Consider the following 23143-nt stretch of genomic DNA (forward strand, 5'->3'; position numbering starts at 1 on the left):
CAAACTCCCATCCTTTACCCCATCAGCGATTAGACGGACTGTAGTCACGCCTCCCCCCCATCAGTCAGATGGTTGTTATCCAGATGTGGAGTTAAGCCTCTTTCTGTCCGCCCCCAGCCCCTGAACTTTGATTCACTCCCAGCTTGAGCAGCTTTGGCACAACCCCTCCCCCCCCCCTCCGCCCCAAAGAACTGTCCCCCTCTGATCTACTTACTCTCTGATCACCCTGCCCTTACCTTCCACATACCTGGTTCTTCTGACCTTGTATATCCCTTTCTGTGAAAGAAACCACGTAGGTCTTTTTGCGTTGTGTAGATGCTTGCATCTCTTTGCATCAACAGTGTTCTCCCGGGTGTAATAGCCCCAGCTTCCTGCAGTAATTGTGGAATGAAATATTTCCTTAGATTCTATCTGACAGTTCAGTGGTAACTGTTTGGATGGAGGGGGATGACTGGCGTGGCCTCTGCTGGTGAATGGTCTGTGCCTGTGTTTGGGAGATTTTGTGATTGGGGCATCAGGGACTGGGGCACTGTGTGTCGTGACAAGGTCTGGATACAAGTTGATGGGTGGCCTGTTAGGGGTTGTGAATGAGCAGACGGTGTGGGTAGTAACTGGAGTCATTAGAGGTAGCAGGGTATCAGGACAGGCACAGCTAGTGGCTCGTTGAGGTGATGATTAGGATTTGTAGGGGTGCTAGTGAATGGTGGGTGAGCGTGGGGTTGACTAGAAAGTGGGGCATCATGGAAGTGAGTGGCTGGGGTCCCTGTGTGATTACTGATTGGACAGCCCCTGGGTTTGGTGATGGGGGGCAGGGAGCTCTTTGAGAACCAGTGATCGGGAGACTGTTAAGGTGAATGGATGGGTGGCTGTAGGAGGGAGGAGTTGGAGTTCTGTAGGGTCCTTTGGGACTCTGTTTAGTATTTCACTGACTCTTTTCCTTGTCAATGGATAGACTCTGCTGAGGTTACTGGATGGCAGTGTGGGGGAGCCCGGGATGGGTTTCTTTGCATTAGTGTTTAGAAGCCTGTGGCAATCAGCGATAAGAGGCTGTGCTGTCATATTCAGTCAAGTCTTCCATCAGTTCTCTTAATCACAAAGCGGGAGACATTCAAGGTTCTCAGGAGATGATGCCAGAAGCTGACGTACAGGGTCAGGTGAAGGCTGAGCAGTGTTCAGATGTTTGTTTTCTGCTGCCTGCTCACTGTCTGCACAAGGCATGGGCTTTGCTGACTGAGTAGCACAGGCTTCCTGAGCATGTGGTGATGAGAGCAGCTTTGTCTCGTCTGTTTCCAACCCTCGGCCCAACTCGGGGTGGGTAGTAATTGCCTCGAAGAGGCTGGTCTGGCCCCACTCTTGTTAGCTGCCATGGGGCAAAACCTGGCAGTTTGCTAACATCCAAGCAAAACTTTCTATCTTCACATGCAGCAGATTTTTCTCTATGTTCAGTGGGACATTGAAGACACTCTCACCTGTTCTTTACTGGAACAGCGCCTTTAAACAAAGAGCTCTTGCTCTAAATCTTCTACAGGTACGATATTCAGTTTATTTGCTGGAAAGGTGTCACTGACCAGTCCACCGTGTCCAGTCTTCCCAACTAGCCTGTCAGCCTCTGGAGACCAGACTGGGAGCACTGGGGGCTTAGGTGGTCAGCAAACGTTCCTGGACCACAGGTGCTAGACACATCTCTTTTGGCAGGGTTGCTGTGAAAGTTGGAATTTGTCCCTCATGCCCCCACGGTTACAGGGTACTGTGATTTTTGGACATTTTGGACATTTCCTTTTAGGTGTATTCTTAACAAGGAAATAACATCTCTTTGTGACCTCACGCTGTGAAGTCCCTGGCTCTGATCTCATATCTGGTTGAATGTAAGTGACCTGGTCCTTGAGCAGTGAAGGAATTCAAAGTGTAAGTATGTGTATGCATCAAGATGTAGTATTTTTTGTTTATTATACTAATCAGAAATTTTGATTCATTTGTTCCAATAATTCTGCTTAAGATACCTGTTATGTGTCTTTTAAAGCTTTTGTAATAGTGATTGTACTCAGTTATCTGGTTATTTGGTCTGTTGGGGAAATAATTAAAACCCAAATCTGCCAAACCCCAAATCTCACAAAAGCAGAAGAAAAAGAAAAACAGTGTTATTGTTGATTGAATTAAACTGGAATGCAATGAGCTTCACAGACAACCTGCTAAAGAGATTGCAAAGCCAGAAAGAAATCTCCCTCTTTTCTCCAGTCAGGCAGGTAGAACCCATGCACATGTGTTCTCAAGGTAAATGGTAATGTGGCGCATGCAGTCCATGCTAAATTTACCTGGCACTTGGGTGGCCATTTGTGTTAGCTAATTGCCTTTATCGAAAGGGAAAATAGACTTTTATGTTTGTGACAGGACTGCAGCCGGGCGTCAGGTGCCAAAGTCAAGCACTTGGTCAGGCCCCTGCCCTTCCTAAAATTGGGAAATAGGGGTGTATTGTCCCTATGATTTCAAAGAGATGGCTCCTAGGTCCTTAAGAAAGATGTTTTGGGGTGGGAAACTGGACAAGGCTTATTTAACTGTAGAAGAGATTTACATGCATCTCAAAGGAACAGAGTGTATAGTTAGGGGTTTTCTAAAGTAACTGCTCTTCAAATAAGAGTCAGGGGAGTCTTTTTCCCTTTTTTTGTATGAGGGAGAATTTTTTTTTTCTTAATTTTATTTTGTACTTGCCCTTACTGGGCTCTGAGCGCATACTCTTCTGGAGTGTTAGCTGCTCTCCCAAGCTCTGTGGTAGTTTGCACTGGGGGAGGGCTGAGGCCAGGCCTGGGGAGCGGAGGGGCACCAGGGCCAGCACCGTGGACCCTACAGAACACTGGACAGCGCTGTGTCCCTCCACCCCCTCAGCCACTTCCTGCCATCAGGCGTCGGAGACCCTGAGAAGCAGACTGTGGACAGTGTCCTTGGGGTACGGAGGGCTGTGGGAGATGAGGAAGGGCAGCCATTGTCACCTCTGTGGCCCTTTCACTCTGCAGGCATTTTGATCTTGGAAGCTGGCCTGGGCTGTTGCTGCTGGCGTCTGAGGGAAAGGGCAGGCGGGATTTGCCCTGGCGTGAACCAAAAAGCCTGCACCGTGGGGAAGGTGTCCTCACACCTCCTCACTGCCGGTGAACTGGGCTCCAGCCCGGCCCAGCTCAGCCACAGACCCCCGCAGGAGCCTGGGTCTTCCCCCAGGGCCTCTCTTCTGTTTACTGTTTCTGTTAGTTCCTCTGATCTAGGCTTTCCCTTCGCTGCAGGGCTGGTTTTGGGGTAGGAAGCCAGCACCCCCGGCTACTTCACCATCTTAGTCTAACAGCCATTTTCCCTTTACCATCCTGCCTAGAAAGGAGTTGCATTTTACTCTGTAGCACGTGTGCTCCCAGGAAGTAATGCTGCAGAACGAGTGAGCCGCGGTTATGTTCCTGGACTTTGTTGACTTCCACAGAGCATTTGGTGGGGTGATGCTCCTCTGGGGATGTTTGGCCAAACCAGTGAGGCGAGTGGCTTTCAGGTGGCGCTTCCGGCTGGGGGCCAGGGCTGCAAGTGCGGTGTGTGGTGCAGACCTGGCCCGGATGCGGTCAGGCCCAGCTGAGACTTCCACCCTGTTTCCTACCCACTAGTGCTGATTGGAGGTGTCAGGAAGAGAGAACCCAGAGAGGGTCCCGAATTAATGACATCACGTAAAATAAAATTCCCACTGCTTCTCCAGGCCGTGGCCCCGAGGAACAAGAGAACTCTTGTGAGATGAGAAGGAAGAGGCCTTGGGACTAGGGGTACGTTCTCAGTTCACAGACATTTGACCAGCGGCCTCGCTCCAGTGCATCAGAACAGAGCAGATTTTCCAAGCAGCTGAAAATGATCAAGTCACAGGTGAGTTACATGTTTATTCTCTAGCAGTTTTTATATGCAGATATGAGAGGCTTATAGGAACGCTGTAAATACATTTCAGTCATAATCAGAAAGTATAAACTTGGGAAAGAAGATGTCAGAGAAGAATGAAGTAGATTATGGAATCATAAAAGTCCTAAAGTTGAAGCATGGATGTACAAGAAATAAGGTGAACTGCGGCTGTGCTCAGAGGTTCCCGGAAGTGGAAACCGGAAGGGAAGCGGGAATAGTTACATGGTCTCCTTTGACAAAAGGCAGACTACTCAGGAGAAGCAAACCTTTGTTGATGATTATTTACAAAGAAACTACTTGGACAGCTATTGATGTGGATGAGAGAGTGGACAAAATCATAATAGCAACCCTATAATAAACGTGTGTTTTATTGTTTCCCAGTGCTGTTTCTTACAGAGTTCCTCAGTGCGAACTCAGGGCATGAATCTGAAGGAGAGCTCAGAACACAGAAATAGTGGGCCAGGATATCCATCTTACCTGTGATCCACTTTTAGGAAAGAAACCTAAATCATCTGGCAGAATTTGCCATTACAAAACTTTCAAATGGCCCCCATATTCTCTCAGTTGGAATTTTGATACATTTTAGATAGCAGTGTCTTTCCTTCTGTTGGCAAAAGCAATCTCTCTTTAGCTCTTTTTACTTTTTTGACTCAAGAAATGGAGAGTGTCACGAAGGTTGGGGTACACATGTCAGAAGCGCAACCCCAAAGGGCACGTGTGTTTCTCCCGGAAACAATTTACAGTGGATAAATTGCCCCAAGCACAACCGGCCCCCAGCATGGCTTTCCACTGTGGGCCCTTCTGCCCTGTGCCTTCTAGTCAAGTCTGAATAACGTAGTTTAGTCTTGGTTTTAGAGGGACTATTTGGGGCATTTAATTCCAAATGGCTTTGTCCACGACCCCAGTTTATTAGTCCACACTTATTAGATGTGGGCAACATCTGGGGATGTTCTTCCTGGAAAGTGCAGGAACTGAGGCTGTCGTCTGCTGTCTCCGTCAGCCCTGTCAGGAAGGCATCTGCGCCAGCTCAGCAGTCAGTCTAAATCCAGAGATTTCGCACAAGCTTGGAAAGGCAGCACCAGGAGCTGTGTCTCTTGCTTTATGTTTTTTCCAGGAGGAGGAGGGAGCTTTTAGGAGCAAGTCTGAAGAACAAAGATCATTCATGTACTTCTCCACCCCCATGCTTTCCAAGGTGCTAGCTTGATTTTGTTTTTGTTTTTCTGTTGTGAGTATCAGTGTACCCCATTTAGTAATCAAAACTTTTTATTTATTTTAAATTAATTTTTTTTTTATTTTAGAGAGAGCGCATGCACAAGCAGGGGAGAGAGGCAGAGGGCAGAGAGAGAGAGGGAGAGAGAGAGGGAATCCCAAGTAGGCTCCATGCTCAATGCTGGGGCTTGATCCCACAGCCATGAGATCATGACCTGAGCTGAAATCAAGAATCAGATGCTTTATTGACTGAGCCATCCAGGCACCCCCAAAACTTTTAAAAAGCTTATCTGTGGAGCACCTGGGTAGCTCGGTTAAGCGGCTGACTTCAGCTCGGGTCATGATCTCGCAGTTTGTGAGTTTGAGCCCCGTGTGGGGCTCTGTGCTGACAGCTCAGAGCCTGGAGCCTGCTTCCGATTCTGTGTCTCCTTCTCTCTCTGCACCTTTCCTGCTTACCCTCTGTCTCTCTGTCTCTCAAAAATAAATAAACATTAAAAAAAAAAAAGCTCATCTGTTTTCATCCAGACCCTTTGTCTGGAAAGGGTGTATGCAAGAGGTACAGACATTTTTATCTAACCTAACCAGAAAGATGCTTCCTGTTTAAGAATTGGCTAGGAAAAACTCCAGAATTTTGAAAAGATTTTAAAATGGTTTTTACATAATCTCACACTCATTAAATCTTCAGGAAGAGGTCATAGGGGATGGAAGGCTTTTGCTGTGTCCCTCATGGAGCCTAAGGTCTCAGTAACTGTAGAAGATGGGTGCATACGTGAAGACAGCCTGGTCAAACATATGGCAGCAAAGAGAAGTGTCCTTTGAGGATTTACTGCACTGGGGCCCCAGGATGCCTGAGCTGTGTAACGCGGGCTGGGGCTATCTTGACTCCTCCTATCAGTCACATAAGTCCATCCTTAATTGTCCATTGACACAACTGTATGGCTCATCTGGTGCTGTTCTCAGATGCAGTGAATCTGGGGAACCGCAAAAGGGGAAAAAACGTGGTCTTGTACGACCTGGATAGTGTGGCCCAAGTCAGTGGAACCCAGACTTGAAGAGAGCGCCAGCCGCGCTCCGAGCCCAGTGAAGCCCTCTGGCCAGGGCAGAAGGCCCGACGTGAGCTACCTGTCAAGAGCGTCATGGCCCGTCGGCACAGGAACCTGTCCCTGGGCAGCGTTTCTAGCCATGACCAGCATGTGGAAGGCCGGACATGTTTTCCAGGCTTTTTAGCCTCTTCTAGTGGCATGGGCGGCACGTGCACAGGCCCCACTGAGGACGACATCTGAGTCTCCACAGGCCAGCCCCTTCCGGGTTCTGGTGGCGATTAGTTGCGTATTGGAGTGCTTTGTGGTGGCGGCCGTTAGAATGTCCATGTTTGGTTAGCGGGGGCGTCTGTTGGTCAGTGTAGGGGCCTTGTTACTGGGCATCCACGTGGGTAACAACAAGCTCATTAGGAGCTTAGCCAGTTGTCTCGGGCAGCAGGAGGGCTTGGAGGTGCCCGCCTGAGGCTCCAGCCCCAGAGGCAGGTGGGGTCACCGTCCCGTATTCCCTGCAGTAGCAGCCGTGGCTGCTCCGCCTGAGCTCCTGGGGGCAAAGGCTGGTCCGAGTGTACGGAGACAGGACGTCAGGTTCGGTAGGGGACCCGGGTCACGGTCCGCCTGTACTGCCGCGTGTGGTGCGGGGAGGGCGCTGCCCCCGTAAGGCCTGGCAGGTGAAGCCTTTGTAATCGCCTGTGGTTGGGCCTGAGAAATCCCATGTTTTAACTGGGAGCCTGACCCCTCGGGAGTTTAAGACGTGCCTAAATTAACGTGATAAACATCCTAGTGAGGACTTGGAACAGCGCCAGCTCTCCGCAGCAATTCCCCGAGTCTCACCTCCATGCATCCCTAACCCCCGGCAGCAACTCACCTGCTCCTGTCACTGCAGTTTTGCTTTTTCCGGAATGCCATAGAATGGAATCCTTAGCATACAACCTTTTGATACTGCCTTTTTTCACTTGTGTCTTTGAGATCCATGTTGTTTGAATCAATAGTTGGTTCCTTTTCCTGCTGAGCGTGGTCACCGAGTCGTGCCCCACTGTATGAACACGCCAGTTTGGTTACCCTTTCACTTTTGTTTTCTTTTTTTTTTTTTAATGTTTTATTTATTTCTAGGAGAGAGAGAGAGAGAGAGAGGGAGACAGCGTGAGCAGGGGAGGGTCAGAGAGAGAGGGAGTGACAGACTGAAACAGGCTCCAGGCTCTGAGCTGGCAGTCAGCACAGAGCCCGACGCGGGGCTCAAACCCACGAACTGCGAGATCATGACCCAAGCGAAAGTCGGACGCTTAACCGACTAAGCCACCCAGGCACCCCACCCTTTCACTTTTCAAGGGCTTCTTGGTTGCGTCCAGTTTTCAGCGGTTGTGTTTATGTGCATACAGATTTGAGCATAAATCTTGAGGTGAGTAGAAGTTCTCAGTGTACTTGGGCACGTACCTGGGAGTAGGATTGCTGGGTTGTGTAGTCAGTCTGTTCAACGCCAAAGCATCTTCCAGAGCCACTGCCGTTTTGGCATTTGCAGCTTCACGGCCTGAGAGCTGTTGCTCTGGATCCTCACTGGAATCTGTCACGTTTTGTGTGGTTGTTGTTGTTTTTTATTTTAGCAATTCTAAATAGGTTTGTAGTAGTGTCCCTTTATAGTTTTAATTTGTATTTCTCTGTTGACAAATGATGTTGAACATATTATCTGTACATCTTTAGTAAAGTGTTAAGATCTTCTGTCCATTTTTTGGTTAGTTGACTTTTTTTAAATGAGAGGGGTTTTTTTTGGTTTTGTTTTGTTTTTAAATTTTAATTCCACTATAGTTAACATACAGTGTTAGTTTAGTTTTGGGTGTACAATACAGTGATTCAACATTTCCATATATCACCTGGTGCTCATAATGATGAGTGTGCTCTTAATCCCCATCATCTGTTTCCCCCATCCCCTACCTGCCTCCTCTCTGATGACCATCAGTGGGTTCTCTACAGTTAAGAGTCTGTATCATGGTTTGCCCCCCCTCCTTTGCTCATTTATTTTGTTTCTTAAAATCCACATATGAGTGAAATCAGGTGGTATTTGTCTCTCTCTGATTTAACTCACTTAGCTTCATCCACATTGTTGCAAATGGCAAGATTTCATTCTTTTTCACGACTGAATAATATTCCATTGTATACATACCACATCTTCTATACCCGTTCATCTACCGATGGACACTTGGGCTGCTTCCACATCATGGCTGTTGTAGGTAAAGCTGCTATGAATGGGGTGCATATATTCCTTTGAATTAGTGTTTTTGTATTCTTTGGATAAATACCCAGTAGTGCAGTTATTGGAGGATAGCTCTGTTTTTAACTGCTTGAGCAACCTCTTATACTATTTTCCACAGTGTCTGTACCAGTTTGAATTCTCACCAGCAGCATAAAAGGGTTCCCCTTTTTCTGTAACATTGCCAATACCTGTTGTTTCTTGTGTTGTTAATTTTAGCCATCTGACAGGTGTGATTTGTATTTCCCTGATGATGAGTGATGTTGAGCATCTTTTCCGGTGTCTGTTGGCCATCCACATGTCTTTGGGAAAATATCTATTTATATCTTCTGCCAATTTTTTAATTGGATTGTTTGTTTTTTGGCTGTTGGGTTGTATCAATTCTTTATATATTTTGGATACTAACCATTTATTAGATAGGTCATTTGCAAATATCTTCTCCCATTCTGCAGGTTGCTTTTTAGCTTTGTTGATGGTTTCCTTTGCTGTGCAGAAGCTTTTTATCTTGGGGGTGCCTGGGTGGCTTAGTCGGTTAAGCGTCCGACTTTCGCTTAGGTCCTGATCTCCCGGTTCGTGGGTTCGAGCCCCGCGTCGGGCTCTGTGCTGACTGCCAGCTCAGAGCCTGGAGCCTGTTTCAGTCTGTGGCTCCCTCTCTCTCTGACCCTCCCCTGCTCACACTGTCTCTCTCTCTCCTAGAAATAAATAAAAACATTAAAAAAAAAAGAGAGAAGCTTTTTATCTTGATGACGTCGCAGTAGTTCATTTTTGCTTTTGTTTCTCTTGTTTCAGAGACAGCCATTTTTTAATTCTGTTGTTTTCTTATTGTTGAGTTTCACGAATTATTTATTCAGATACAGATTGTAAGGTTTTTTAGGTGAGTAAAAAAAGACTCCAAGGCAAAAGGCTCCGCAGAAGGAGTTTTATTGCCTGCACCCTCGGCCAAGGCGAGAGAATATACGGGACCAGTTTTATTGCCCGCAGCCCCGGGTGAGGTTCCGTGACTCCAGAGAGAGAGGGGAGTCGGGGAAGTCACGCCGAGGCCAGGTGGTGAGGGTTTTTTAAAGCCTGTTAGTGCGGGTGGGGGAAGTCCGGAGAATAGAGGCGGTCTCTTGGCTGAAAAGTTCCGGGCGGAAGGTCAAAATAAATAAATATTAAAATAATAATAATAAATACGTAGCTTTAGGTTTGGTTTTGACAGTAACCAAAAAATATTACTGTCATTTTGCATGTAGAGGCCAGGCATGCTGAAGGTCTTACACTGGATGGGTCTCAGCTGAGAACTGTTCCCAAATACTCAGTAGTACCTTCTTTGGGAAGCATTGTGATTATTTAAATACAACCTGTTCCAAATTCCTATGTAATGAATAGATGGATGGATAGACAAGTGAATTCATAATGATAAATATTTTAACAACATTTTGCATCTCTCTCAAAGTATAGTGCAAGTTTAGGGTATTATGTTAGTTCTCAACTGCTATGTAACAAATTACCCCAACCTCGAGGGCTAAAAACATCAGCACTTATCTCAGTTTCTCTGGGTTAGAAATTTGCCAGATGCGATGAAATTTGGTTCCCAATCGGGGTCTCCTACAACGCTGTGCTCAAGATGTTGGGAAGGGCTGAGGTCCTTTCAGAGTGCAACAGGGAGGTGACCCCCTTTCAAGCTCATTCATATGAGAGCTGGCAGGCCTCAGTGCCTGGCCACCTGGGCTTCTCCACAGGCCTGCCTCCTGGCATGGCAGCTGGATTCCCCCTGAGAGCAAGGAGGGTTCCCCAGATGGAAGTGGCATTCTTTTGTGACCTCACCTCAGAAGTGACATCCCATCGCTGTTGTGTTCAGCAAAGGTGAGTCAGTAAGTGCAGTTCACACTCAGGAGGGAAGTGTGACACAGATGCACGAGGACCAGGAGCTAGGGGTCCCTGGGGCTGCCCGCTAGTAGGGGTCCCTGGGGCTGTCGGCCACTCTGGAGAAGAAAGCCTGTATTCTGCATGGAGCCTGTTCAGATTTAACAGCAAAACCACTTCTCTAGATCTCGTTTGAGGATGTGGCCGTGGACTTCACGTTGGAGGAGTGGCGGCTACTTAACCCAACTCAGAAGAACTTGTACAGAGACGTGATGCTGGAGAACTATAGCAACCTAATGTTCTTGGGTAAGAGTGATCTTGTGTAAATGGTGTGTATCCAGTAACTGTGGGGTGTAGAAGGGGTTTACTGATGTTGGATTTAAGTTACAGATTTCAAGGATTGTTTGATACCCAAGCGAAAGATTTTAGTTCCCTTGGTTTATTTTCTAGCCTTTGTGGTAAATACTCTTCACATTTAAGAGTCCGTCAGCCCAAGCAATTGGGTCCAAGTTGTCTGTTTTTCTAATTAATAGGTTATCAAATTATCAAGCCTGATGCAATTTTCAAGCTGGAGCGGGAAGAGCCATGGATAATCGATGAGGTTCTAAGTCAGAACTTTTCAGGTGAGAGGTAATCAGGTGTATGGCAGACAGTAAAACTTGAATTGTTATTCAAAAGTTAGTTTGAAATATTACTTATAAAACTGTTTGAAATTCCTAGATCTTTAGAATTGGCTCAGGGCTGGTGACATGAGTTCTTCCTGGGTTTTAATGTCTCTCTGTCCTGGTCTCCACATCAGGATGTGTCCTCTTTGCACGGAGCTGATGGTGGCACGTACCCCCTTTCCTATACAGCGGCACAAGTTGGTGGCCAGCATTTAGGACCTTGCTTTCTGGGATAAGGATCTTCTTCCCAGCTTCCTCGGTCTCCTTTGCCTTCTCTCCTGCACTTCCAGCCTGCAGGGGTAGGCTTCTTTACTCATAACTTTTTAAGAATTCATAAATTTTTCCTGTTAAAGGAACAATGATTGAGTCCATCCCTCTCATTTGTCCCTCTAATTGGTCAGATTTCTGTTTTAAAGCCATAGAGAGCAGCTGGTAAATCCGGGGATATGGAATAAAAAATTAACACTGTGAACCTGGTGAGGGGGCTCTGCCTCTCTCCCTCCTCCTTGCAGACTAAGCCTGTGCAGTCAGCTCCCGGGGCACTTTTTGGTGACTTTGATGTTCGTCTTCTCCAAGCCCCTCATTCAGCCCGTCGTCTGCTGGGCTTAAGACTCCATGTGCCATGTGATATTTAAACTACATTTATATTGAAGAACCTCATGATATAGCAACATCTTACCCAGTTTTGTTTTGTTATTTTCTGTGCCCAGAAGTCAGGGTTAACTCCATTAGAACTAGTTTCTTCCTTCACGTGTTTACATACAGTTTTCTGTGCATGTGAGCCATTAATTATCATATCTTCTTCACATAGTGTCCCTTTCTGCAGGTTGAGCCCTTTTTTACCTCCAGCAACTATTGACTTCCAGCCTTTCTGAAGTCTCTGCCCATGTAGTAATGTATTATAGGAACCCTGGCCCTGGTCAGACATTATCTGGAATTTTTTTTTTTTTTTTTAATTTATTTCTAGGGGAGAGAGAGACAGCATGAGCAGGGGAGGGTCAGAGAGAGAGGGAGATACAGACTCTGAAATAGGCTCCAGGCTCTGAGCTGGCGGTCAGCACAGAGCCCGACGCAGGGCTTGAACCCACGAACTGCGAGATCATGACCTAAGCGAAAGTCGGATGCTTAACCGACTAAGCCACCCAGGCGCCCCTATCTGGAATTTTTTAAACAATTAGATCTTACAGATTTTTTCCCTACGTAGAAAGATGGCAAATAACTTTTTCTCTGCTGTCTGTAGGATTCATGGTGTGTACTGATGAAATGTTTCATTAATTGACTGTTGTGGGGCCAGGTAAGGCAGGACCTTTCTTGTCGATCAAATATTTCTTCAGTGCAAAGGTCTTCATCTAAGCAAGTGTCTCAGCTCACCTTCAGAAATATTTCAAATTATGGATCTCTAGGTACCATTCACATGGATTATTAGGTCTGGGTATATGTAGCCTAGAAACTACTACCTGTGAGGATAGATTTTATGTTCACCACTAATTTAGAACAGCTGGTGTTAGAATGAGAGGAATTGAGGAGAGTAGCCAGGAAATAGCCTCACCAGGACCAGAGAATTTTAATGTAGAAGAAAATGCAAAACTGTATTTGTTTGATAGTTCAATATCAAACACGAAGCATTTGTATTAAAATGCAAAGTTAATTATCAAGATTAATGGCACAGAAAGGAACTGCTTTAGAAGTCTAGGTATGAGTGAACAGTACTGATCTTACATGCATCGAGTGCTTGCTATGTGGTGTGTCGTGGGGGTAATCCGTGAAAAATACCAGCCTGTCCCTTGCCATCAGGGTTTCCATTCCAGTGGGGAACACAGAAGTAGGGTGATTACCTGTTTGGTAAGAGCTATGAAGGAAAGAAACCAGGATATTGTTAGTATGCCCTTGAAATGATGTTTACACTTAAAGGAGCCAGGCTTGCTGAAAACTGGGAAGAGCATGTCAAATAAAACAACAGTACATTAAAGGTCCTAAGGCAGAAAAGGCCTTTGGGATGGAAGGGATGGGAAGGAATTCACCATGGCTGAGCAGTAGTGAGGAAAAGTCTATGAGAGGAAGTCAGAGAGGTTGGAAGAGGCCAGACCACACAGGGGCATGTGAGCCAGGATAAAAGCTTGAATTTATCAAAGGCTTTTCAAGCAAAGGGGTAAAAAGCCTGATCACATTTTCTCTTTTATTTTTTTAAGTTTATTTATTTTTGAGAGAGAGAGAAAGAGAGTGAGCTAGGGAGTATGAGTGGGAGAGGGGCAGAGAGAGAGGGAGACACAGAAGCCGAAGCCGGCTCCAGGCTCTGAGCTGTCAGCACAGAGCCTGATATGGGGTTCGAACTCACAAACTGTGAGATCATGACCTGAGCCAAAGTCGGACACTTAACCAACTGAGCCACCCAGTCATCCTGCCTGATCACATTTTCTAAAGTCCACTGGCTGCTCTCTGGAGCAAGTCTGGAAGTATATCTGGAAAAATAGGGTGAGATGAAGGCAGTGCGGGTCAGAGTATCACAGAAACAGAGAAGTGGGGTTCACCTGTGCCTGACCCTGGATAATATCAATGAGACAACTTACCTATTCTCCAAAATGACAAGATTTTTATTTCTTAAAGATATTTTAACGCAGTTGAACTACTTGAATATTATTTTATTTATTATATTAACTTGCATGTATATCTTAGTCTTATTTCTTGCTTTGATTTTAAAAGTTTTATTTCTTCATATTTCATGAAACAACCTCTTATAAACTCTTCAGATGGACTTTACACTTAAATGTCTACATATGACTCTTGCTTTTAATCTCCAAACTTGTCAGTATTTTTCATCTCGGCTGATAGTACTAATACCTGCACTCACTCAAGCTCAAAACATTGAATCCTTTTATTCTTCATATCAGCAGCTCTAGTTGGTCCTTGTTCTAAAATTCTGATATGTCCGAGAATTAGATAAAGCTCTGCCTCTGCCCCACACCTCCAAAAAATCTTGCAGAAAAAAGTAGTTGCCTTGTAAGTGAAGCCTTGCCAGATCTTTCATCTTTCAGGGTACCTCCTGGGAATATTACTTCACAATTACTAATAAATAATATAAAGCAAACAAACCTTCCTTTTAAAATATCCAATAAATGGTCGTATTGTGGAAATCACAAACAGTTGTACTTACTGGGTGAAAAAAAGTCTGTCCTAATGTTATGCAAAGAATTCTTGTGGTTTGGAATATCTTTCATTGATGGGATTACATATAGATTCATTATGTAGATTATACATTTAGTTAAAATGTTGAAAAACCAAAAAAAAAAAATGTTGATAAACCTAAATAAAAGTGTTGATGCTGAGCTCCAGAGAACTCTTTTATAACCCCAAGAGATAGCTTCAGTGATGGTGAAGTTAATGATGTTAGTGGTTCAAGTGATAGCCTTGAATGAGAATGTTTTTTAAATGTAATGCTAGTATAGGAACCTACTTTTCCTCACGTTTCAGGTGAAAGCTTGATATCCTGTATCTACTCTGCATTGTATTCAGGATTTCTCCCTGTATAGTAATCAGCCATGTGTACCAATCTTGTTCTTTTGTGTACTTGTTACTCTCACTGTTCACTGTGTCGTAAGCCCTCCCAAGATGGGCTGGTTACCTCTTTTCTTCTTTTGTCTGCTACTAACAACTTCTGGACAAGTGGAGGATAATCAGATTATTGTCAAATAAGTAAATTAATCACTCCAATATTCGATTATAAATTGCTCAAGATCACTGCTCCTTGAATGTATTTCATCTTTTCTCATTTGCAAGTTCATGTTTTTAACATTTGTAACTTTTGGATGTTTTCACATCTGTCAAAAAATTGTCTTAAGGTTTTTATTTAAATTCTAGTTTATCAGTGCCTGTGAACATTTCTCATGTCCCGTAAGTAGAGATTTTATTTGGGAGATTTTTTTTTTTTAACTGGGATCCTAGGCTCCATTTCAGAAGTTTTATTCAATAAGCATAATAATTGGGGGATTTACACAGTATGATTCATTTTTTTCCTTTTTAGAAGAAGTCTGGCTAGATAACAGTCTCAAAATGTGGCACCAGGATAATCAAGACAAGCTTAGAAGTATGGAGAGAGGCCATGAATATGATGTTTTTAGGAAAATATTTCATTCAAGCATTAACTTTGTTCATTTAGGAATGAGACCCCATAAATGTGGCACAGGTGAAAAAAATTTGAAACATCCTTTTGAGTTTCTTATTTCAAAAAATAACCGTGGAAGAAAGAAACTTGATGAGCTCAGTAAGAAATTGTTATTCTACATCAAACCTGATAGAACCCATGGTGGAGTAAAATACTGTGATTGCAACGCGTGTAGGAAAGCCAGCAATACAGAGGCATGGCTCATTGCAGACCATAGTACACATACAGGAGTCTGTTTATGCATGGAGTGTGGCAAAGTTTTTAATAAGAAGTCACAGCTTATTATACATCAGAGGACTCATACAGGAGAGAAGCCCTATGGATGCAGCGAATGTGGAAAAGCCTTTTCACAGAAGTCATTGCTCACTATTCATCAAAGGACTCATTCAGGAGAAAAACCTTATGGGTGTGGTGAATGTCAGAAAGCTTTCAGTAGGAAGTCACTACTCATTTTACATCAGAGAACTCATACGGGAGAGAAGCCCTATGGATGCAGCGAATGTGGAAAAGCCTTCAGCAGGAAGTCACAGCTTAAAAGACATCAGAGAACTCATACAATAGAGAAACCGTATGGCTGCAGTGACTGTGGGAAAGCTTTCTCCCAGAAATTAAAGCTTATTACACATCAGAGAACACATACAGGAGAGAAGCCCTATAAATGTAGTGATTGTGGGAAAGCCTTCTTTTGGAAGTCCCAGCTCATCACTCATCAGAGGACTCATACGGGGAAGAAACCGTATGCGTGTAATGAGTGTACAAAAGCCTTCAGCAGGAACTCACTCCTCATTAGGCATCAGAGGATCCACACAGGAGAGAAACCCTATGAATGCAGGGAGTGTGGCGAAGCCTTCATCAGAAAACCACAGCTCATTAAGCATCAAGTAACTCATACAGGAGAGAAGAACTATCGGTGCAGTGACTGTGAAGAAGCATTCTTTAAGAAGTCAGAGCTAATGAGACATCAAAAAACCCATTTAGGGGAGAAACCCTACGGGTGTGTTGAATGTGGAAAAACCTTCTTTGGGAAGTCACAGCTCCTAACGCATCAGAGAACTCACACTGGAGAGAAGCCTTATGAGTGCGGTGAGTGTGGGAGAGCCTTCACCCAGAAGTCAAGCCTGATATCACATCAGAGGACACACACAGGAGAGAAGCCCTATGAGTGCAGGGACTGTGGGAAAACCTTCAGTGAGAAGTCAAGCCTCGTGCATCATCAGAGAACCCATACTGGAGAAAAACCCTTTGAATGTAGCGAATGCAGGAAAGCTTTTGCCTGGAAGCCACAGCTTCTAAGGCACCAGAGAATTCATACAGGGGAGAAACCTTATGAGTGCAGTGAATGTGGGAAGGCCTTTGTTCAGAAAGTGCAGCTCATTAAGCATCAAAGAAATCACACAGGAGAGAAAACCTATGGGTGCAGTGAGTGTGCAAAAGCTTTCTTTGAGAAGGCACAGCTTGTTATACATCAGAGAATTCACACAGGAGAGAGACCCTATAAATGTAGTGAATGTGGGAAGTCTTTCACTAGAAAGTCACACCTTATGAGGCATCAGAGAATTCATACAGGAGATAAATACTATGGATGCAGTGAGTGTGGGACTGCTTTCAGCAGGAAGTCACAGCTCATGGCTCATCAGAGGACTCATGTAATCTAGAAACCGCATGAGTGCTGTGAGTATGAGAAATCTGTCAGACTGAGAGGGGAACCCTGTCAGTGCGCTGAGAAGGCAGGTCTCACCCAGCAGAGCTGAGAAAGGAGGGAAGTGTTTTTAGGTAGACAGTGTAAGAGAGCCTTCTAGAATGCATTAATGACTTGTCGCTGTGGAAGTCTTATCAGCATCATAGTAGTGCAGAACCTGGTAGTCAGGAGAGACAGCTCTTCATCAGAGGACCTAAACATGAGGAGGAACTCCATTGGAAAAAGCAAGTGGAAGGTTTCATCAAGAAAGGATAATTCACGGTACACCAGAGAATGCATACACAAAGGAAACACTGAGCATCTTGAATTAGAGATTTAAGTATGAAGGAGAAGTCCTAATAGTTTTGAAGAATTCTGATAAGCATGATCATATTGAAATAATTCTATTAAGTTGTATTTGTTGTATATAAATTATAAAAAGTAGTTAATTGTAAGTGGTAGCTGTGTTTTAAGTGTGAAGACTTCTGCTTTCTGCTATGGGAATGTGGCAAGGGCCGGATTTAACTCCCCTGCCGTGAACAGCTAGAAACTGTAAAATGTATGTGAAATAATGGTGTTGAGACCTATGACAAGCAGAAGTGTGTGATCCCTGGCAGAGGGTGTAGTGAGTGAGGTGCGCCCATAGGAGCCCAGCCTAACGTGGTGGCAGTTCCCAGGCTGCATATCAGGGAGAGGACCACATGCGGTATTGCTGAATTGAAGAGAATTGTTGCACTTGCATTCGGGGAGGCCAGAGTAGCTAAATTTTGCAGGGAAATGTACTAGGGAGGAGGGAGCTTCCCAGAGAGACAGCTGCAGAAATCTACAAGGAGTGCCCTTAGTCTTTTGGCGTAGTACTGATTTGCACGTGTGACCGGAGACTTCTTGAGTCCAGGAAAAGTGCAGGAAAGCAGTCGGCTGAACAGTTCCCAGAAATCAGGGTAGGCTGGAAAGAAAGTTCCCACCACCTGGAGTGGAGACCACTTTTAACACATGGGGGATCAGGTAGGATTCCCAGCAGAGTATTAGTAGTGAAGCAATCAATCCTAGACCGAAAGCTGGTCTGGACCCAAATGTCTGGCATCCAGAAACACAGCTGGTATCCAGGGAAGCCATGAGAATATGCCTTGTAATCAGGAGAAAAATCAGTCAGTAGAAAGACACACAGAAAAAAAATGAAAGCAGTTGGCATTAGATAAGGATGTTCAGAGAGCTTTTATAAGTACATGGGAAAACAGGAATGTGACAGTGTGAATTGGAAGATGTATTTTTAAAAGCCTGAGTGGAACTTCTCAGGCTGAAGACCATAATATCTGAAAATTAAAACAAAAAAAATCTTTGGATGGAATTAAGAGCAGATTAGACATAGAAGAACAATCAATGAACTTGAGTAAGAATAAAAACTGTCCAACTGAAGGACACAGTGGAAAAAAAGACTTGGAAGAAAAGAGAAAAGGGAGTCAGTTACAGCGAGGCACGTGTATTTGTGTGGAGTCCTAGAAGGAGAGGGCAGAGAAGAGGCATGAGAAAGTACTTAAGTAAAAAATGTGTGAAATTTTCACACATATGATGAAAAATGTAACTCCACATACTCAAGAAGTTTAAAGAACCTCAAGAGGAAATCCTGCTGATGGACATCACAGTCAAATTGATGAAACCCACTAATAAAGAGAACAGTTGTAAAGCACCTAGAGAAAGACAAGATACTTTCACAGAACAGAGGACCACACATACCTCTGGTTAGAAACTACTCGAGCTGGAACACAACGGAGTGAGAGACAACTTTACAGTAAAACCCCCACTGCCTGCCGTTTGTCTATTTCCCGTCAAAAACACGTTTCAAAAATGAAAGCAAAAAAAAAAAAAAAAATCTCAGAGAAACAGAATTTACCTGTAGACCTTCTTTCAGGAAACATGAAAGCATGAAAGCAGGTTTTGGAAATGAGGATCTACGGGAAGAAATGAGGAGCTCTGGGAGTGGTGAATATGTGGGTCAGTATAAAAGATCTCTTTCCTCATTTAAAAATCTTTTAAAAAGGTAATCATTTGTTTAAAGCCAAATAACAATGTATTGTGGGTTATGATCTATTTAGAAGTAAGGTGTCACAACGACAACGCTTAAGTATGAATCTCCAGAGCTAGTTAAATAGACTGCATCCTCTGAGTGAGAAACCTGCTTCCCCAGGGCTCAGGACAGCTTGTGTGTGTAGCAGCCACACAGTAGTATCGCACCTGTGCTGCTGCTTCTGTGCATCCCCGCCCCCGCACCCCCAGGGACTGTCCTCTAGGGACAGCCTCACTAGGGTTTGTGCTTAGTGTGAACATTGGAGATGCTCGATCGGCGAGCGGGAGGAGAGAGGTTGGAACACTTAACCTCACGCCCCTGTGTGGACCTGGGCGTGGGTGTGGCAGTGTGCTGCCGCCCCCTCCCCCCGCCCTCCTGGGGCAGTAGACTCTCTTTTCAGTTAACGCCTCCCTCTCCTTGCTCTTGTCAATTTGGGGTGTTAACTACTTCTGGATGCTTCACCACCGCTGGTTGGTTTCCTTAATTCTGAACACACATGTGTACAAGGTTCCTCTATTGAATGTTCTTAGGTTAATATTTTGAGTGTAGCACTTGTTTTCTGTGCCAGGTGTTAAATGATGAGCGTTTAACGTTTAACACAATCCTGAGTATCAGTTACTGGTACATGTGCGTCATCAGGCATAGACGGACATCTATCAAGATTACCCACACTAAATATCAGTATTTTATCTCTATTTTTAAACAGTTCGGTAGAAATTATAACAAATAACAAAACTCTTCGTGTTTTTTTGTTTTGCTGCAAATGTAAATGGCTCCGCAGGTGGTTATCTGCTACACATCCAGTGGTCTTGCACTTACTACTAACCTTGAAACCAAAATATTTATGAAGTCTTATGCTACCTCTGGATTAGCCAAGCAATTTACAAAAAAACCTGTCATTGATGTTCAATATGTGTGGTTGCCAACCACTTCCTGAGTAAGGTAGAAGGGAATGATGCTTCATACTTCCTAGCATCTCATTTAGAAACACTGTGCTGTGCAGTTAAAATGTCCTCATTCCATATTCTGTTGCTTTTCATTATATATAATCTGTGTAATCTGTAACCCACAGGTAAGATTTACACGTCAGTGGGTCAGCATTACTACAGAGAATCGCTTCAGGGCTACACGACAGTGCCCATCACAAACACTATACAGCCTCGTGAAGTGTAAGTTAGGTTGAAGTAAACCACCAGAGAGGCCCAGCATAGCACACCGTCCCATCATTTGTCAAATACCTCTTAAGACTTAATTTCACCATCCTTTACCCTCTCACACCCAGTCCTTTTCTTCTGGTAACAAAGCCACTTTTGAAGGGAAATAATTGCATCAGGCTACACAGCTGTATTTTCTCTCCCAGTTGTGTTTGCATCGCCATCTGCATCTTGAAGGTGTTCCATTTTGTATAACCCCAGCGGCACCATTCCGCTGTAGTCTGTGCCAGTAACTTGTGTATTACTCTGGTCCTGCCTTCAGGCTCAGGACCTCACTCCTCCTTTATAAGGAGTTAGTTAGCAAATGAAACAAATATTTCAAGGCTTGGGCATAACCGGACTAGCACTGTGACAGTCAGCTGTGGTGGTGTCTCTGCAACAGTGCCGTGTGCCTCTAGGTGACGGTACAGTGGCTTCTACATAACAGCTTTTCCCTCCCCACCCCTTTGTCACGTGCTGAAGAGACAGGCCATGCTCACTTTCCTTATCTTAGAAAACTTTATCTCATGATGTCTGTCTGCAGTGTAGAAGCAGGCGGTGTAACATCTCGTGACAGGCTCACAGGCATGACCAGTAGCCAAGTTAAGTGGCTCCTCCGGGTGTGGCACACCCCACCTGTGAACCTGTGATGCCATCTGGTAACTCTTTATTTCCTTTGGGAGTCTTATTACTCATTGTATCCAGGTAGTGTTGACATCTTGTCATTGAGCCTGTTACTCTCAGATGTTAAGATTAAATAATCCAGGGAACACTAACTTTTTTGAATGACTTAATTATCATACATAGGTATTTTACAACACCTAAATCATTAAAAGCGCCCAACAAATAGCGCAGCTATAGAAGCAGCCACTGGTAAGAGAAATACAAGTGAAGTGACATGTGTAATTAGGTTCTCATTTACAGCATTGCTGTGGTTCCTAGCATTAAGATTATTTATTAAAAAAAAACATATCAAGCTGAGATTCCCAAGATGGGGAAGCAGATTAACTCTAGTGTTAGAGAGTGGTCATGTTAAGGAAGCATTTAAACCACAGAGTTGCCACCACTGCAGCCATCAGAATGGCCGTGTGGGTTTCTCTCATACCCTCGTGAACACAGGGCAGCTCTAAGTGCATGAGCAAGTCATATATACTTATTCTGGTGTGTGTGTGTGTGTGTGTGTACAGAGCGGAATGTGTCAGGCGATCACATTGCAGATGTGGGCCAGCTGTGCCTCATACAAAGACAGGGCAGACAGTTCATGAGAAAGGTCAGCTGTCATCCCTTTGGTGAGAAGCAGTGTGTAAACTGCTGGCCTGTGTTTCCACTGCCGGTGCACCTGGAGAGCTGGGGTGCCTGGGGGAGCTGTGCGAGCTCAGACTATTGCACAGCACTTCTCTCTGCTGTATTTGAAAAGAAAACTCTGTACCTCTATGTTTACTGAGTAAACTGTTAAATGAATTAGTATGTGTGAGTGTGATTATTGGTAACAGTGAACTCTAGCTTCCATTCAGCTAGATATCCCAACCACATCTGAGCCTTCGCCAGTTTCCAACACTTTTATCATCGAAATACACCTGAAACATCAAGAGACCAGCTCTTCATTCACTTGTTGGCAGTGTTAGGAGTTAATGCTCTGCCCAGCCCTTGGCTCACGAAGTTGGGGTCTGGGTCTGTGCAGAGGTAAAATGGCCTTTTTTTAAAAATAAACTGAGGGGGGCGCCTGGGTGGCTTAGTCGGTTAAGCGTCCGACTTTCGCTTGGGTCATGATCTCGCGGTTCGTGGGTTCGAGCCCCGCGTCGGGCTCTGTGCTGACTGCCAGCTCGGAGCCTGGAGCCTGTTTCAGTCTGTGACTCCCTCTCTCTCTGACTCTCCCCTGCTCACGCTGTCTCTCTCTCCTAGAAATAAATAAAACATTAAAAAAAAAATTAAAAAAAAAATAAAAATAAACTGAGGGGTCTCCTAATCCTTTGAGGCTTAAAAGAGTAGTATACTTTCAGTGATACCAAGAGCACAGCCTCTAAGAAAAGTAGAGATGAGGCACACTGTGTAAGAAGGTTTACTCACATCTACTCTGTGCCTCCTGTGTAAGATATCGCCTAATCCGAATCCTCATTAAACCACATGGTCAGTGCAGGACGAGGCCTGGATTCCACACCGCAGGTCAAGTGCTGCGGCCCATGGGAGATGCACTTGTCCTTGGATTCCTTTCTTGTCTTCCCCCCAAAGATTTGATTTACTTAGTTTATTTTACTTTTATTTTTGAGAGAGAGTGAGAGCAGGGGAGGGGTAGAGCGAGAGAGGGAGAGAATTCCACGCAAGCTCTGCACAGACAGCAGTGAGCCCCAAGCAGTTCTCCAACTCCCCAGCTGTGAGACCATGACCTAAGCTGAACTTGAGACACTCAACGGACTGAGCCACCCAGGTACCCCCTTTTTTTTTTTTTTAAGAATTTTAGTTTTTAACTTTTAAAAATTGTTTTGAGAGCGCGCGCACACGCGCAAGCAGGGAACAGGCAGAGGGAAACCGAATCCTAACCAGGTTCCAGGCTCAGCGTAGAGCCCAGTGTGGGTTTTGATCTCAGGACCCTGGGACCATGACCTCAGCAGGTATCAAGAGTCGGAGGCTTAATTGACTGGGCCACCCAGGCACTCCTTAATACTTTATTTTTACTCTCTACACCCAAAGTGGGGCTCGACTCACAACGCGGAGATCCAGAGTGGCACGTTCCGCCAAGTGAGCCAGCTGGGCACCCGACTGCTTTCCTGTCTCCGTGTCCTCCAAGCACAATCAAGCCCCTGCTTCGTTAGCACCGGAGTTAGGTGTTAAGTTGCATGTTCTCCCTGACTGAGAGGTTCTCAGCTGGAAGGAACGAGAAACCACCAACTCCAGGATCTGTCCGTCCGCGCGCACCCCCAGCCGGCGCCCTGCAACCCGAGGGCTCGCGAAAAGCCTTGGGAATTTACGGACAGGCTCGCCGCGGAGCCCCCTGGGAGATGGAGCTCCGGGGCGAGCGGCACTCTGGGAAATGTAGTTCTGCGCACACACTTCCGCAGGGCCCCGTGAGTCTCGGTGCTACTGCCGCAGCGGGAGCAAGGGCAGGGAGGAGGCGGGCTGCGGCGCTGGGGCGGCCTG

At 45.1% G+C, this 23143-nt stretch overlaps 1 protein-coding gene across 2 annotated transcripts; it reads left to right on the forward strand.

Annotated features, from left to right (window-relative positions):
* The first annotated feature begins 132 nt into the window (after positions 1 to 132).
* ZNF605 (zinc finger protein 605) lies at positions 133 to 21469 on the forward strand. Of its 2 annotated transcripts, XM_039222794.1 has the most exons (6): positions 133 to 1905; positions 3722 to 3882; positions 10434 to 10554; positions 10782 to 10871; positions 14932 to 15624; positions 16213 to 21469. In XM_039222794.1, exons 2-6 carry the CDS (start codon positions 3868 to 3870, stop codon positions 16725 to 16727), a joined length of 1434 nt encoding a protein of 477 aa, XP_039078725.1. In that variant the 5' UTR covers positions 133 to 1905; positions 3722 to 3867; the 3' UTR covers positions 16728 to 21469. The 2 variants fall into 2 exon arrangements, with proteins under 2 accessions (XP_039078725.1, XP_039078724.1); XM_039222793.1 differs by having other exon boundaries at positions 134 to 1905; positions 14932 to 21469.
* Positions 21470 to 23143: the final 1674 nt, after the last annotated feature.

This window comes from Hyaena hyaena, unplaced genomic scaffold (genome assembly GCF_003009895.1).
Source record: "Hyaena hyaena isolate Hyena2069 unplaced genomic scaffold, ASM300989v1 scaffold_1186, whole genome shotgun sequence".
Lineage (NCBI taxonomy): Eukaryota > Metazoa > Chordata > Mammalia > Carnivora > Hyaenidae > Hyaena > Hyaena hyaena.